General features: G+C 39.2%; 1 protein-coding gene across 1 annotated transcript in view; it reads right to left on the reverse strand.

Annotated features, from left to right (window-relative positions):
• The window catches only part of ATP1B3 (ATPase Na+/K+ transporting subunit beta 3), a 39931-nt gene that overhangs the window by 14661 nt on the left and 9789 nt on the right, over positions 1-15481 (reverse strand). The window contains exon 2 of the mRNA XM_075546818.1: positions 4526-4654. Coding sequence (XP_075402933.1) covers positions 4526-4654 — 129 coding nt within the window. The remainder of the gene's footprint in view (positions 1-4525; positions 4655-15481) is intronic.

Genomic DNA, 15481 nt, shown 5'->3' on the forward strand with positions numbered 1-15481 from the left:
AGACCACACCATTTTTATCGTCTCTAAATTTTCACTACTGGGTTATGAGTGTGCATGTGTGTGTGTAGGCAATAGTAGTAGTATAAAAGTACAGCTTGTGATTATGCCATACATGTTTATTAGAGACACATACCAACTTAATATTAACATTTATTTTACTTAATACAAACATTAATGAAGTATCCTTTAAAATAAAAATACTGCAATCATTTAAAAATATTTAGAAAATACAAATAATTTCTAATGTAGAATCCCTTTACAAAAGGGAGGAGGGAAAAATTACCCTCTGTCCTGATGTACACTCATCTCATGAACACACACACACGGATTTCATTAAGGGAGAAAAATGTTATTCTCCTTTCTAATTCAATTTTTTCATAAACTTTTTGAAATTCCTTCCATATAGTGAGACAAACACACGAATGTGTTTGCATGAAAACTAATGACACAACCCACCTGTTAAAAGACAATCAATTAAAATATATTGAACACATTTTGTTTGTACTTTTCACACAATCATAAATGTGTTCTAAAGTATTAATTTAGGGTGAAAGAAAAGGTATCTTAGACTTTAATTAGTATGTGGCTAGTCTGATACTTGGTCAAACAAACTTAACAGTAAAGGGTTAGTCACGATGTTCACTTAAATTAGTACTAGCTGCAAAGCAAAGGCTGCTAGAAAAAGGTGTTTAAGAAAAATGTGAGGAAATAAAAACTTTCTGGGAAAAAAATTGGTTTTATTTGACTTATATAGCTCAGAAATCTATACAGTGAGCAAAGACTTTCAATCTCAGCAAATTCTTTTGGGGGCCTGGTAATTCATTTGTGTAGAGAGCTGCCCTATTTACTGTAGATGTGGCTGCATCCTTGGTCTTTGCTTCATTGGTGTCCATAGCACTGAGGCCCTTCAGACTTCCCCAGTGACCATAAGAAATGCCTCCACAAAATCCGTGGTTGACATTGGGGAGCACACTGCCCAGGGCTGGGGACTACCACTCTGGGTATCCCACCCTCCGTGGCCTAACCGCCCACCCTTGCGGTCTAAATCTCACTCCTCTGTGTGTCTTTCCTTCTCTACAACTTTGGGAAGTCTCTCACATTTTCAGGAATCTTAGTAGATACTGGAGTTCTTCCACTAAAATGTTACCCTCCTTGAAAATAAAGTCATGTATAACAATGAAGGCAGAATTAGCATCCAAAGGCTGTTTTAAATAAAACCAAGTACAAAATGTGACTTAAGCAAGTTGTTTTTATAATCAAGTATCTTCAATAAAAATCTATGTTCTTTAGTATAATGAACTTTCTCCCATCCTGAATAGAATGAACAAAAATTAGGTGAATATATACTCACTTTAATGATGTCAGTAAGTAACATTTCTTATCTGAGAAGCTGGGTTACATGAAGAAGGATGCCACGTAAGGAAGGGGTGCTTGATTAGCCTGCAATATGCAGAGGACCCAACCTTGTTTGCTGAAAAGTCACAAGGACCTGAAGCACTTATTCATGAAGAACAAACAATATCATCTTTTGTTTGGATTATAATTTATTGTATAAAAAAATCCCAAAAACTGGACCAATAAACGATGTCATGATAATAATGAGTTTTTTAAAAGTCAGACAACAGATTATACTGGGCAAATATGCTGCAAAAAAACCTCTTTAAAGTGTTTGTGCCCACGAGCACAGATACCACTTTGAGGACTAAGGTGTGCCTGATACAAGCGGTGCTATTTTTGATCATTCGTATGCATGTGAAACTTGGATAAGTTATAAATAAGACTGTAGAAGAATTGATACATTTTAATTATGATACTGGTGAAGAATACTGAAAGTACCATGGACTGCCAGAAGAACAAACACAGCTGTCTCGGAGGAAATACACTCTGAATGCTAATGCACCAAGAATCATGCATTTACAAGACCAATGGTCCAACTTCTGAGAATATATGAAACACATACTGTACATACTCGAGTATAAGGCAACCGAATACCCGCCAAGGTACCTAATTTTACCCCGAAAACGGCATTAAAAATGTGCTGCTCCCACTACACCAAGTCAAAACACTAAAGGCGTGGAACAGAACAGCAAGGGGAACAGAGCAACGAAGTCCCCAGGAAATACCAAAAATAGACTTTGGGGCCAGCGCTTGGAACCCCATTAGACTCAACCGGAAAACACTCCTAAATGTCAACAAACAGTCCTTCAACTAAGTAGAAGTTTTTCTTTTGGGCTGTTGTTTTGTTCTGTCATGTTTTTGCACATGCTATTATCTCCTCAGGCCTGTCTTTAAGTAAGATAGGCGGGATAAACAATCTGGAGGAGGAAACAACGGACTGACAGCTCTGGAGGGACATGGGAGAGGGAAAGGTAAGGGGAAAGGAAGTGGTGTTAACAAACCCAGGGACAAGGGAACAAGTGATCCAACTCGGTGGCGAGGAGGGATAGGAATCCTGGTAGGGCATGACCAAGGGTAATGTAACCGAGAGGAAGGAATTACTGAAACCCAAATGAAGGCTGAGCATGATAGTGGGACAAGAGGAAAATAAAGGAAATAGAGGAAAGAGCTAGGAGGTAAAGGGTATGTATAGAGGTCTAAATACAGGCATGTTACATATGTAAATATATTTATATATGATAATGGGGAACTAGATTTTATGTGCATATATTTATAGGTTTAGTGTTAAGGTAGCAGATGGACATTGGGCCTCCACTCAAGTACTCCCTCAATGCAAGAATACTTTGTTCTATTAAACTGGCATTCCATAGTGCTCACCTTCCCGACACGATCGCTGAAGACAAAGAAGGTGCATAAGCAAATATGGTGAAGAAAGCTAATGGAGGCCCGCTATCAAAAGATGTAGCATCTGGGATCTTAAAGACTTAGAAGGTAAACAAGCAGCCATCTAACTCAGAAGTAACAAGCCCACATGGAACAAGCACACCAGCCTGTGTGATCATGAGGTGCTGAAGGGATCAGTTATCAGGCATCAATAAACAAAAAAATCATATCATTATATGCTCACCTCCCTGACAAATGGGTGCATAAGCAAATATGGCGAAGAAAATTGATGGTGCCCGGCTATTGAAAGATACAGCGTCTAGGGTCTTAAAGGCTTGAAGGTAAACAAGCGGCCGTCTAGCTCAGAAGCAACAAAACCCACATGCCTGTGTGATCATGAGGTGTTGAAGGGACCAGGTATCAGGCATCATCAGACAAAAAAATCATATCATTGTGAATAAGGGGGAGTGTGTGGGGTGGAGACCCAAAGCCCATCTGCAGGCAACTGTATATCCCCTTATGGAAGGGTTGCAGGGAGATAAGCCAGTCAGTGTGCAGTGTAGCAATGATGAAACATACAACTTTCCTCTTGTTCCTAAATCCTTCCTATCCACCCACTATCAAGATTCCAATTCTACCTTACAAATCAGGCTAGACTAGAGGATGTACACTGGTACAGACAGGAACTAGAAACACAGGGAATCCAGGGTGGATGATCCCTTCAGGACCAGTGTTGAGAGTGGCGATACCAGGAGGGTGGAGGGAGGGTGGTATGGAAAAGGGGGAACCGATTACAAGGATCTACATATAACCTCCTCCCTGGGGGATGGACAACAGAAAAGTGGGTGAAGGGAGATGTTGGACAGTGCAAGATATGACAATATAATAATTTATAAATTATCAAGAGAAAGGGGGAAGCAGGGAGGGAGGGGAAAAAATGAGGAGCATCAGGGGCTTAAGTGGAGAATTGTGATAAAAACTGTATGAGCCCCTAGTAAAATGATTTATATATATATATATATGTATACACACACATATACTTTAGTGTATACGTACACATTTTACAAGTAGTTGCTCAAGGAAATTCAATATTAAGAAAATGAGCTTCACTAATTCTCATTCCTGCTTATTCCTGGCTGGGGGAACCTAAGGCTTATCAGTCAAGGAATATAGTTGCTGTTAGGGGTCACTGAGTTGAAGAACTGTCCCGTCTTGTGCCAATCTCACAGTTGTTCCTATGCAATACAGAGGCTTTTAAAAATAAGTACATAAGCATTGTATGACAAACAAAAAATCTAATCTTTCCTATTAACCAATCCCAAGGTTACCATCTATTTGCTATAAAGCAGATGTTGTGGTAACTGGGCAACACACTTGATTAGTTGAATGCTGGGCCACCAAAGCTCTGTTGGCTCTCAGTAATTCCAATCACATCATTGACATTTTCTGTAGATTCAAAATGGCAGTTTCCCAGGAGGAAAGGGAAAACTTTTTTTTCCAGGGCAGCATTCTATTCCCTAAACCCTAGCCCGTGAACATTGTACATTTTTTCATTATCTCAAAAATACTGAGACTTGAGTGTTAACTACATCTGTATTTGTTACATGTCCGTGAGGGTGTCATTATAAGCTAATTCATTATAATAAAAAATATTAAAAACAACAAAGTCCCACTGCTTCACAATGAAGAAACACTATAGCCCAGTTTTGTTAATTAAAAGGCACAATAACTGCAACATAATTACCTGGGCTGGGAATCTGGTCTCGGTATTTTGGAACCTCATCATTCAGAGTCTGAAGCATGACCCACATTGTGAAGGAGAAGAGAGCAGCCAAAAACCCATAGAAGACTAGGTAGAAGAGCAAGATCAAACCTGTAAAAGAGATACACTCGATTAAGTTTGGAAACATGTATACACATGCACACACACACACACACACGAGTGTGTACATGCACACTCACGCAACATGTGGGGAGGAGGCTTTAAAAACTAACCAACCAAATGCAAGGCTATGATTCCAAGCTTCGCCATGCACAAAGCCAAATATCCCCCTATCCCGGACACAGAAATTTGCCCAGGCAAAGGGGTATTTGAGCAGGCAGCACCTCACATCCACCATGATCCCCTCTTCTCTGACATTTCAAAGAACAAGCCGCTTCCACAGCTCCCACTCTGGTTCAAAGTGAGAGCCTCCCATCTCAGCACACAGGGCAGTGTCCATAGACGCCTTCTAGAAAGAGGCGGCTTTGGATGGGATCAACACGCCAACATTTTAAGCTCATACTTCAGAGGTGGTGCTTATTGACTGGAATTTGAAGTCTTAAAAAGTGAGCTGATTTAAAGAATACCAGGAAATGTGTAGATGGGGCAAACACCATGAAGATGGCATCCAATCTATTAAGTGTAGGCCATATAGTTAAATGGAAAGTTCATGCAAATGTGAAGAGCAGACAAGACCAGAACAAGCACCCAGAGTAATGTTACAGCTGTTTCACAATTCGGAAATGCTCAGTTCCTGAGCCAACAATTTATTTTGGGAACACCTAAAAAATCGTTTTGTCAAACAATTATACTCACAGTTCTGACACCATAATGGTCACCATCAGGATTATATGAGTATATTAAAATGTATTGTTAAAAACACTCATTTGTGTTTAAATGCTTAAAATGAATCAAAGGACATTAAAAAAAAAATCCCTAGCCAGATAGAGGAGTATAGAGAGTTGGCTTTGGAAGAAATGGTGTTCACTTCATTTTCCAATGACATTAATCTCCTTGTGGGCCTGACTAGTCCCAGTATAGGGGCTGAGTGCTGGGGTTTCTGACTTGGAATCCATGAACCTGTGCCCTCCACCAAGGATTGCACCTAATGGTTTCTAAGGCTCATGGTCAGTCACTTCTGTAATGTACCCAATTTCCCCCCGATGAGTGACTCCACAACTTTCTTCCAATTCCATGACCCCCAAACAGCTTGTGCCAGGAGCTGGATAGCCTTTTATTTCTCATTCCCATGCCTAGAGCCACACCCTGCACCTTCCTTCTTCCCAAAGTAAAGAGCAAACAGTTAAGGCAATCTCGGTTTACATTAGCACCCCACTGCCCAATTACCAGGCCAAACCAAGGAGAGGAGAGAAAGGAAGGCAGCATGTCACCTCCATACAGCATCGCTTCCCTATCATAGACTGCAATTGTGCTGCAGAAAAAGAAAAGAGCAGTCTCAAAGTGGTCCGCATACTACAGAAGGAAATGAAAGCACACACACAGAGCCGACAGGCCAGTTAAGGATGCACAGGACAGAAGAGAGTTTTAAAGAGTTAGCTATTTTTATGAACCAATAGATAAAATTGTCTATGAAAGGGTAGACCAGAGGTTGGCAAACACGAACCTAGAGTGTGGCTGTGATAAAGCAGTAAATAGTAAATAACATTAAGTGATAACAAAGGAGTGTGGAGAAACAAGCAATAAAAGATTAATCATTTAAAAATACTTTATCTCAAAACATTTATATATATATATATATATATATATAAATTTTTAATTCTTGAGAAAAAATAAAGATATAGCAGAAATGAATACAACACGCACTCACTGTTCAGCACTCTTAAAAACAACCAACCAACCAAATTCACTGCCACTGAGTCGCTTCTGGCTCATACAGGGTAGAGATGCCCCTGTGGGTTTGTGAGACTGTAACTCTATGGGAGTAGAAAGCTTCTTTCTCGAAGTTGCTAGTGGTTCTGAACTGCTGACTTTGTGGTTAGCAACCCAATGCATAATCACTGTTCCACCAGGACTCCTGAAATACCATAGTTACTTTATCTAAAGAAGGAAAACCTTTAGACTCCCTAGAAAAAGATATTGAAGCATTAGTGATTTCTAGCACTGGAGCAAGTTTGTCTTATTTGAACAAGATTCTTCTGCCATGAGCCAAACCTTATATTTAGAATTAATCTCTCTTGCAAATATCGTAAAAAAGACTATTCCCAAGAGTAGCAATACTTTTAACTCCCCTTTCCCAAGGGGGGAAAAAAGTGAAAAAATGTTATCTATATATGCACTCCCAGAAAATAAAAACTGAAGCTGGTGATCACTGCTCTAATCAAGGAATATATTTGCATTTACTCGGATGCAGCTTGCTGGCAGACTTAATGCTAGAAAGGAATCAAATTGGGGGTGGTGGCCGGTAGGGTCATGCAGGGTTAATATATGTGGAAACTAATGTGCCATTGTCAGCCAGAGAGCTGCTTAGCATATGCAGGCAACAAAAAGAACTGGAATAATGCTTATCTTATTGTTTATGTCCCCTAAATTTAAAATCATCCAATGATTTCCCTTAAATCATTAATTAATGAAACCAACATCAATTTAAACACTAAAGAAACATTAGTATTTTTTCATGGTCTGGTTAAGATTGACATAATCAAACTCAAAATATATCATTTGCATTTCTGAATAATCACATTGTCCATCTTACATTAGAGAAGCAGCAAAATTCCTATAACAAAGTTGCTGCTTTCCTCTCACTCTGAGAGCTAAGGGCACACATTGGAGGAAACTAACAAATGAGTCAAAAAACGCCTGTTCCTCCCCATGTATGACTGTGACCTTCTTCCTCCTTCCACTTCTGTCCTTCAAGTCCCTTTCTCCCCTTCTTTTTTTTTTTGCTATGAGGAAAGGTAGTAAGATCCAGTGGAGGCAGGCAAAGCAAAGTGGTCTTGAATGGGGTCTCGCACACCCTCACAAAGGTTAAGACATTTTGGCTCACATCTTGGCCTGACCACTTTTTGCTGTGACTCTGGTTAAATTCCTAATCTCTACCCCCATCTGGAAAAAACATAACAGAAGAAAAAATTGAAGCTCAATAGATTTTGACCACATAATTATCAATAGATCAGCAACAAAACTAGAAACATTTTTTGGGAATAATATTTCAACTAGGTTCCAGGGTTCAACTTAAAATTAACCTTAAGGGTTCAACCCCAAACTAACCCAATCAAATGCACTGTACTTAAAAAAAAAAATTCAGTAAATGAGGTTTGATCTATGAAACACCCATAAAAATATCTGGCTACGGTTCCCCTGTCATTCAAGAAAGAGACACAGACTCTGAGTATACCAATCTGGACACAGGTAGAAGTCATTATGACCTGGAGTGGGGGGTAGAATTCAGCTATCCTTAGCAGGAAGAGAAAAGAAAGGGGTTTGGCAAAGGTCTTCCCCTAAAATGATGAGTTGGCCCACCACAGATGATGAGTAGGAAGTGATTTTGGGTCAAATCAGACAGTTACACAACAGGCCAACCTTGTTCCCGTCCCCAGTACACACATAGCCCCGGGGCCAAAGGCACAGCACTATGGTGACTACGGTGATGTAGTAAGAGAGAACAAGTGACTGGCCCATGTCAAGAATGAGTTGGTGAAAACCTACAGAACCAGAAAAGCTCCCACCTACACCAGCTTTGGGCTACAAATGTTACTCACATCCTTAAGCGGTAATAAAAAAAACCCCAAACTCATTGCCATCCAGTCATTGCCAACTCTAGGACAGGGCAGAACTCATTCCAGGAGTAGGAAGCCCCAGTGGTTCTGAGCTACTGACCTAGCAGTTAGCAGCCCACAGTAAGCATTATGCCACCAGGGCTCCTAGGGGGTAATAGGAAAATGTAAATATAAAGAAGAGAACTAGACAATCAAAAAATTCAAACATTTGAAAGAACTATCCCATGAAAGTATCAAATTCAGCCAAGAAAGTTACACCTGAAAAAATTGGGTTGTAACAGTAAAGGGAGTAAGATGTTAACTAAATGTTTAAGGATAATTAAAATATAAAGCATAATATCAATGAATATGAAATGGAGAAGTTATGGAAAACAAAAACAACTGACATTTAAGAAAATGACAAACAACCTTACAAGGGCCTATTGTTAAATTTTCAGGCATTCTGTAAACTGCTTGTTAAAGACTGCCATTTCAAAAATTAAACTATACCAACATTATTAAATGAATTTTTTAAAGGAAAGAAATGAAAGTAAAGCCCAAGACTGGGAAGAAGCATATGCAAAATATGAGCAAGATTTGTATCTATACTTTGGAAAACAGACAATGTCTAGAAAAATTAAACCCACACCACTTATACGACCCAGCCAATTTGTTCTTAGAAATTTACTCAGGAAAAACAAAACCACATGGCTCACAGGGGAAACCTACATCTATGTCCATAGCAGCTTTTCTGACAACAGCAGTTGTTGGGGATTTTCTTGGGGGGCACGCATTAAAACTTTAAACAACCCTCATATCCACCAAAAAGTAAGTATGTTGGTGGATATGAGGGTTCTCTTCTGCCTCCCCTTAGTTCTAATAGACCAAGACCATCCTATCTAGTGAACCAATATGCCTTGCTCTATCTCCAGCCCCGGTCCTGCCACTTGGCAGGTAAAAGGAAGGAACACATCTCGCCTGCTTCGTTCGACACTGTCACGTGCATCCCATGGCCAGAATGGAGTCAGACAACAAACCCAGCTACAAAGGAAGCAGCAGACTATGGTCTTTGTTCTTGGAAACCATTTGCAAATCTATACTTTAGCCATTCTACTACTGAGTAAATAGGATATAACATGAAAAGATACATAAAACTATCTGGTATAGCCATACAATGGAATACTATTCAGCAAGCAATAAAAACTAATGATCATAAAACCAAGAATGAATCCAAAAATACTTACACTGAGTGATCGAAATCTTGTATCGAGATTGGAAAAGTTGAAAAATATTAAGATTGGGGGTGATTCAACCATGGGGAGAGTAAATGCTCTAGGATGGATATGGTGGTGACCCTCTTGATATAATTAAAGGATTGAACTATTCAGTTGTATGTATATAAATTATGGGCCAATAAAACTGTTGGAATTTTAAAAAAATAACACACATGAAAAAAATTAGAAAATATTCTACTTCTAGACGTAAACTGGTGGAATTTCAGAATACCAAAAAGAGAGGAAAAAAGATTCTAAACAGATAAAACAGGTTACTGAAATAAAGGATAGTGACTTAAAAAAGAAAAACAACTGACAACAGGCAGGCCTTTCTTTCACTGGTTAAGTCTTCTAAATTGAGGAAGAAGTAACTAAAAAAAACTGATCAACCAAGAAACAATATATTTCCAGACACGTAAAGATTGAAAGCCAACTTAAAGAAATGTTTTTCTTAGGAAATGCTTTTATGAGATGTGCGCGTGCACGCACACACACACACACACACACACACATAATTGTGTTCAAAGTGTTCAAAAAGAGGACAAGGAAAAAGAAAAAAAACCACAGGTGTTTAAAAAGGAATGGAATAGTGAATTACCCTGAGAGGCAAAAGTTGCCTTAGAGTGATAATTAAAACACATAAAAATAAGAAATTCAAAAAAAAAAGAAAAGAAAAGAAATTCACCCAATTCTATCAATAGAAGACAAACATAAAAAAAGGAAACAAAAAGCAAAAGACAAAATCACAATATTTGAAGATAATAGATGGAAAAATAAAGTAGACTTTGGCTAACCAATGTAGATGTGGCAGTATTACTGTAAGAAAAAACTGTAATTCAAGTTAAGAAAGCATCACAGGGTGAAGACATTTTGTACCGAAATAAATAAAACATGAATAAAGTACAGCACAGGAGCCTTGAACCTTTGTGATACCCAGTGGCTTCGATGCACAAGCAGGATCACAAAATTTTCTATAATTACAAATCTAGTATCAGGATCTCCAATCTGGAAAGGATGTTTAATGAATAGTAATATTCTTAAAACTGAAAGAAAATAGTACTATTATCATTGTTGGTGGGAATGTAAATTGGTACAGCCTCTTGAGGACAATAATTACAAATAAAAACAAACTGACAATCCCTATCTTCTCAATCGCTACATACGAGGGAGTACACCCCCCAAAACTAAACTGCGCTGGGCAGAGTGGAGCTTTCATAGTAAGCATTTGTCCCTCTGGGCAAGCATTGAGCAGCTCACTCTTAGTGCACCTGGGTGGAGGCTCGCCTGGGAAGGTTCTCTCTGGTCACAGCGAAATTTTTTGTAAAAGCATTTTCACTTTTTTGTGATGGCTTAATTAAGAGAACTATGTGTGGCTGGGAAATTTTGTTTCCTACTGGGGAAAATGCCATGGAAACTGTTGGGATGTTGAACACAGCTTTACAAGGACAGCGCTATGTGGAAAACTCAAGTGTACCAGTGATTCTCATTTTAAAAAGGTGAAACGTCAACTGATGACAAACCTCGTTCTGGAAGTGCGTCAACTTCCTGAACAGATGAAAATATGAGACTTGTAATGCATTTGGAGTTTGTTTCACCAGATCAGACTGTTAATCAAACTTTCTATTCAGATGTTCTGGAGAGATTGCTAACAGTGTGCAACAAAAAAGGCCTAATTTGTGGCAGACGGGGCACTGGTTTTACCACCAGTCCCTGGACAACACACCTGCTCAAGCAGCCATTTCAGTGTGCCATTTTTTGGGTGAAAAACAGCAGTGTCTTTCTTCCCCACACACCTTACTTACCTGAACTCACTCTGTGCAATTTATTGTTGTTTCCAAGAATGAAAATTTGACCAAACAGATGAGTTTGAAAAATGTTTCCAAGAATGGAATAAAAGATTTGAATTTGACAAATATATTATGTGCAATGGAGAATACTTTGAAGGTGATAAGGTCATTTTGTAAAATAAATTTAAATACAAAGTTTTTTGGGGGGGATCTGCTTTGTTTTTTGGTACCCCTCATATATAGTGTACAAAGTTCTAAGTGTGATAAATTTTTAAAAATCTAGTCATCACAAAGATGCTATGTCTACATCTATGCCATGGAATCCTAAGTAATGATTCAAAGGAAAGAGACAAAGTTAAGGCAGTCAAATCATATTAAAGTGAAAAAAATAAACAAAGCCAAGTTCAGGAAAGACAATGTTTCTAATGGCTGCTCATGATCCACAACAGTAGAGGGAGATAAAACTATCACTTGACTCAAAAGCAAAGGCACAGGCCCACCTTTGGCTACACAAGGGAGGTGAATCCACATTAATATTCCCATCCAGTTGGTTCTGACCCATACCAACCTTATGTACAACAGAACGCAACACTAACAGGAACCCTCCATTTTTCTGTGCCCTACTCTGACTCCAATTCTTACTGGGACACCCTGCTTATCTGTTGGATTTGATAATTTGTTGCAATGGCCACACACAAGTCATATACACAATATGCAGGGGTTGGGGAGGGGGCTATTAAGGAAGTTAATAGGTTACCACAAGCCAGTATCAGAAAATATGAAGGTCACCTATCTTCCATCAGCAGTCAAATGTCTCTCCAGTCCTCGGGCTCTCACGCATATGGTCCTGTGGGCCAGGGTAGCCAGCCAGAAGCTCTGCCTCACAGACTGTCTCCTTGCCTCCTCTTCCACTTCAGACAGTGACCCAGAATGTGCTCCATTGGTGGCTCCTCTTTCACTGGTCCTGAGATGTTCTCTACCCTGCAGCTGGTTCATCCTTACAGTTGGGGAAGTGGTGGCTAAACTAAGACTGACCAATCCCTGCAATTAGTTACACAGGCCCTATTTGCAATGGTCCCACCCAATTGTTGGTTTGGTTTGGAGAGACTTTAATTAACTTTAATAAAGCAGATTTTAACCTGAAATGGATATACTATGTACTTATTTTTTTAAGTATTAAAAAGTTAACAGTGATTACCCAGGAGAGAAGCTGAGGGTGGCAGTGCATTTATGATTGATTACACTGTACTATAAAATTTCAAACTGTTTTTTGGTTGTTATAGGAAAAAAAAAAAAGCTAAGAGAGCCCACACATCTCATTGAAGACCAGTACAGATTTTTTGGGACAACTTATATTTCTAAAGAAGCCAGGACCACTTTCTTTCTTTTTTTTAAATTATAAATAATTTTATTGGGGACCCTTATGGTTTTTATAATAATCCATGCATCAATTGTATTAAGAACATTTGTACATGTTGTTATCATTTCCAAAACATTTTCTTTCTAGTGGAGCCCTTGTTATCAGCTCCTGATTACTGCCCCCCCCCCACCTACCTGCACCTGTTTTTGTAAAAATGTAACTGAGACAGTCAGATCCACGTGTTTGTATATTGGCCATTGAACTAAATAAGCAAGTCCAACAGACACAACAGAAACCATATGGCTCACAGATACAAAATATCACATGAAAGTTTCAAGAAAAAAAATGTTGCCAAAAACATTTATATACTTTGTTTTTTATTTCAAATTGACATTTGAAACTATTTCAACCTTTCTCCTTTTAAACCAAAACTAGATTTTAAATATGTTACCTGCGCCTCATTGAAGCTATAGGTCCTCTTTTCAGATTGAGTAAAGGCTCACTTTTATGATGATGATGATGCCTACCTGGAAGTTTTAAAGGGAAGCCGAGTCTAGTGAGCAGTCAAGGTGAGCTAAAGGCCATTATGCCTTTAGTGAAGACTCTATAATGCCTAGAATAAAAAGCTTGGGCGAAGGGGAGGGAGAGGCAGAGGAATACATAAAGCATTCCATACCAAGGACAAGTAGAAACATTGATTTGGCAGCAATGGAGAGAGGTTATAAGGTTGAAAGCTTAGCTCAAAGTCTGTAATGAGTTTGGATTAACAGTAATGAGTTCAGAATTGAGACCTTCTGAAAGCAGTGGGACCCAAGCAGAGTTTGGGGGTGTGCAGAGAAGTGTGGTCAAAGCTGCAGCCACAGAAGCACCAGCAGCAGAGACAACACACTGGGCTAGGCCACAGTGACGTCAGACTTTCATCTTGGAAGATGCCCCCCGAGCTAGGCGCCAGAGTCAATGCCACTTTTTATTGTGATGTGACAGGTAAATGTTAGGTATGTTTTTGGTTGCTTTTTACTTTGCTTTCATTGTCTTTTTTTTTTAAATTTCATTTTATTGGGGGCTTAGATGCAGTTTTGTAAGCGGGTAAAAGCCAACGGTCCTCACACAACTCTTTTAAATATATTTAAACAATTGAATTGTATGGTACCTGAATTATGTCAATAAGACTTTCTAAAAAGCCAATGGTCTTTAAATTTCCATCTAATTCACAAAAAGTTAAAATAAACTGTCTCAAGCTTGCATCAAAGTTTGGGGAAAAATATCTCCTCGGTGTTCCTAATTTTGCTCCATAGTCAAACGGTAAATCTGCTTAGAAAAAACCTGCACAGGCAGAGTGAGGATTGATTATCATCTCTCTGCATGCACAAAGCAGTGGCACTTCAGTCTAAGCCACCTTCCTCATACCACAACCCTTTAATATAGGCAGTGCTTCATGTTGTGGTGACCCCCCCCATCATAAAATTATTTTCGTTGCTACTTCGTAACTAATTTTGCTGTTATAAATCGGGCGACCCCTGTGAAAGGGGCGTTCAACCCCCAATGGGGTAGCGACCCACTAGTCTAAGTGCAATTTTTGGTCAGCCAACATAAAGAGCTGGTGTTAGTGCACTTAAATATTCATCAAGAGTGCTTTTATTGCACTTTAATAAAAGACTGCAATCATGACTCCAAAGAAAGTTAGTGATGCCAGCATAAAGCTAAGAGAAAAACTATCAGAATCATGATAGAGTTAAAAAAGAATCACTGTGAAATTTGAATCACGTTTCTGCTAGTCTGATGTGGCAACGAATACAACATGGCCAAGTTAACATTATCCACATTTTGGGGTGTGTGTGTGTGTGTGATTAAAACAGCTAATGTTGTAAAAGGTGTGAAATCATTAAGAGGAAACAAAGAACTCGTATCAGCAGAGGCTGAACAGTTACTATTAATATAGGAAAAACTAAAAGCCTCCACAGTAATTAAAGTTCTAGAAAAAATGAATTTAGAAGTGTAATTTTGGGGGGCTAAGAACCAACATGCTCAGCTCTCAAACTTTTCAGTGTTCAAACATGAATTTGTAATGATCGGAATTTGACAACTTAGCATCACCCTGTTAACAGTATTGTCAAAAGTTAGAATGAGGGCAATGATATTGTACACATGTGGCTAGGATTTTGAAGTTAGGAAAGATGAACAGCCTGGCCTTCATCTAAATGTGTGCCTTCACGAGAGGTGTGTGTGTAAGAGAATTCCTGAAATAACTCTGGTGGTAGTACGGGGCTGGGTCACACCCAGCATCAAGAGAGGCACTGGACGTAGAAGTGGCATGCTTGGACAGATAGGTTTAGAATTAAGATGAGAGAAAGGATGGTGACGCTTCTTTCAAGCATTACAAATAGTAAGACAGAGAAGGGAGTATGGGTGGCGTTTACCAAGAAACATAAGGCTGGGTAGTTACAGAAATGGTTAAGACATCAAAGATTCATTCTCTGCAATTTGTAAGAGGAGCAGGAAACTACTGGAACTAAACAGGGCCTGGCATCAGAAAATCTAGAAATACAATGTCAGAAAGCATTGCAATGGTTTTAAAAAATTGCTAGGGAAGCAGCTGAAGGGAAAGCAAGGTCAACGATGTGCCAGGAAAAGATCTATTTAGGAAACAGCAGAGCAGGTATGCAGGAAGGGAAGAGTGAAGTCTGTAGGGCACATAGGTAGACAGCGTACAAAGGACTATCATACCCCTGGTTTCTGGGGGTGGCCAACAGAAACTGACCCAGTGTCCATGACACAGACCATAGACACAGAGCAAGTCTGGC

Source organism: Tenrec ecaudatus, chromosome 4 (assembly GCF_050624435.1).
Source record: "Tenrec ecaudatus isolate mTenEca1 chromosome 4, mTenEca1.hap1, whole genome shotgun sequence".
Classification (NCBI taxonomy): Eukaryota; Metazoa; Chordata; class Mammalia; order Afrosoricida; family Tenrecidae; genus Tenrec; species Tenrec ecaudatus.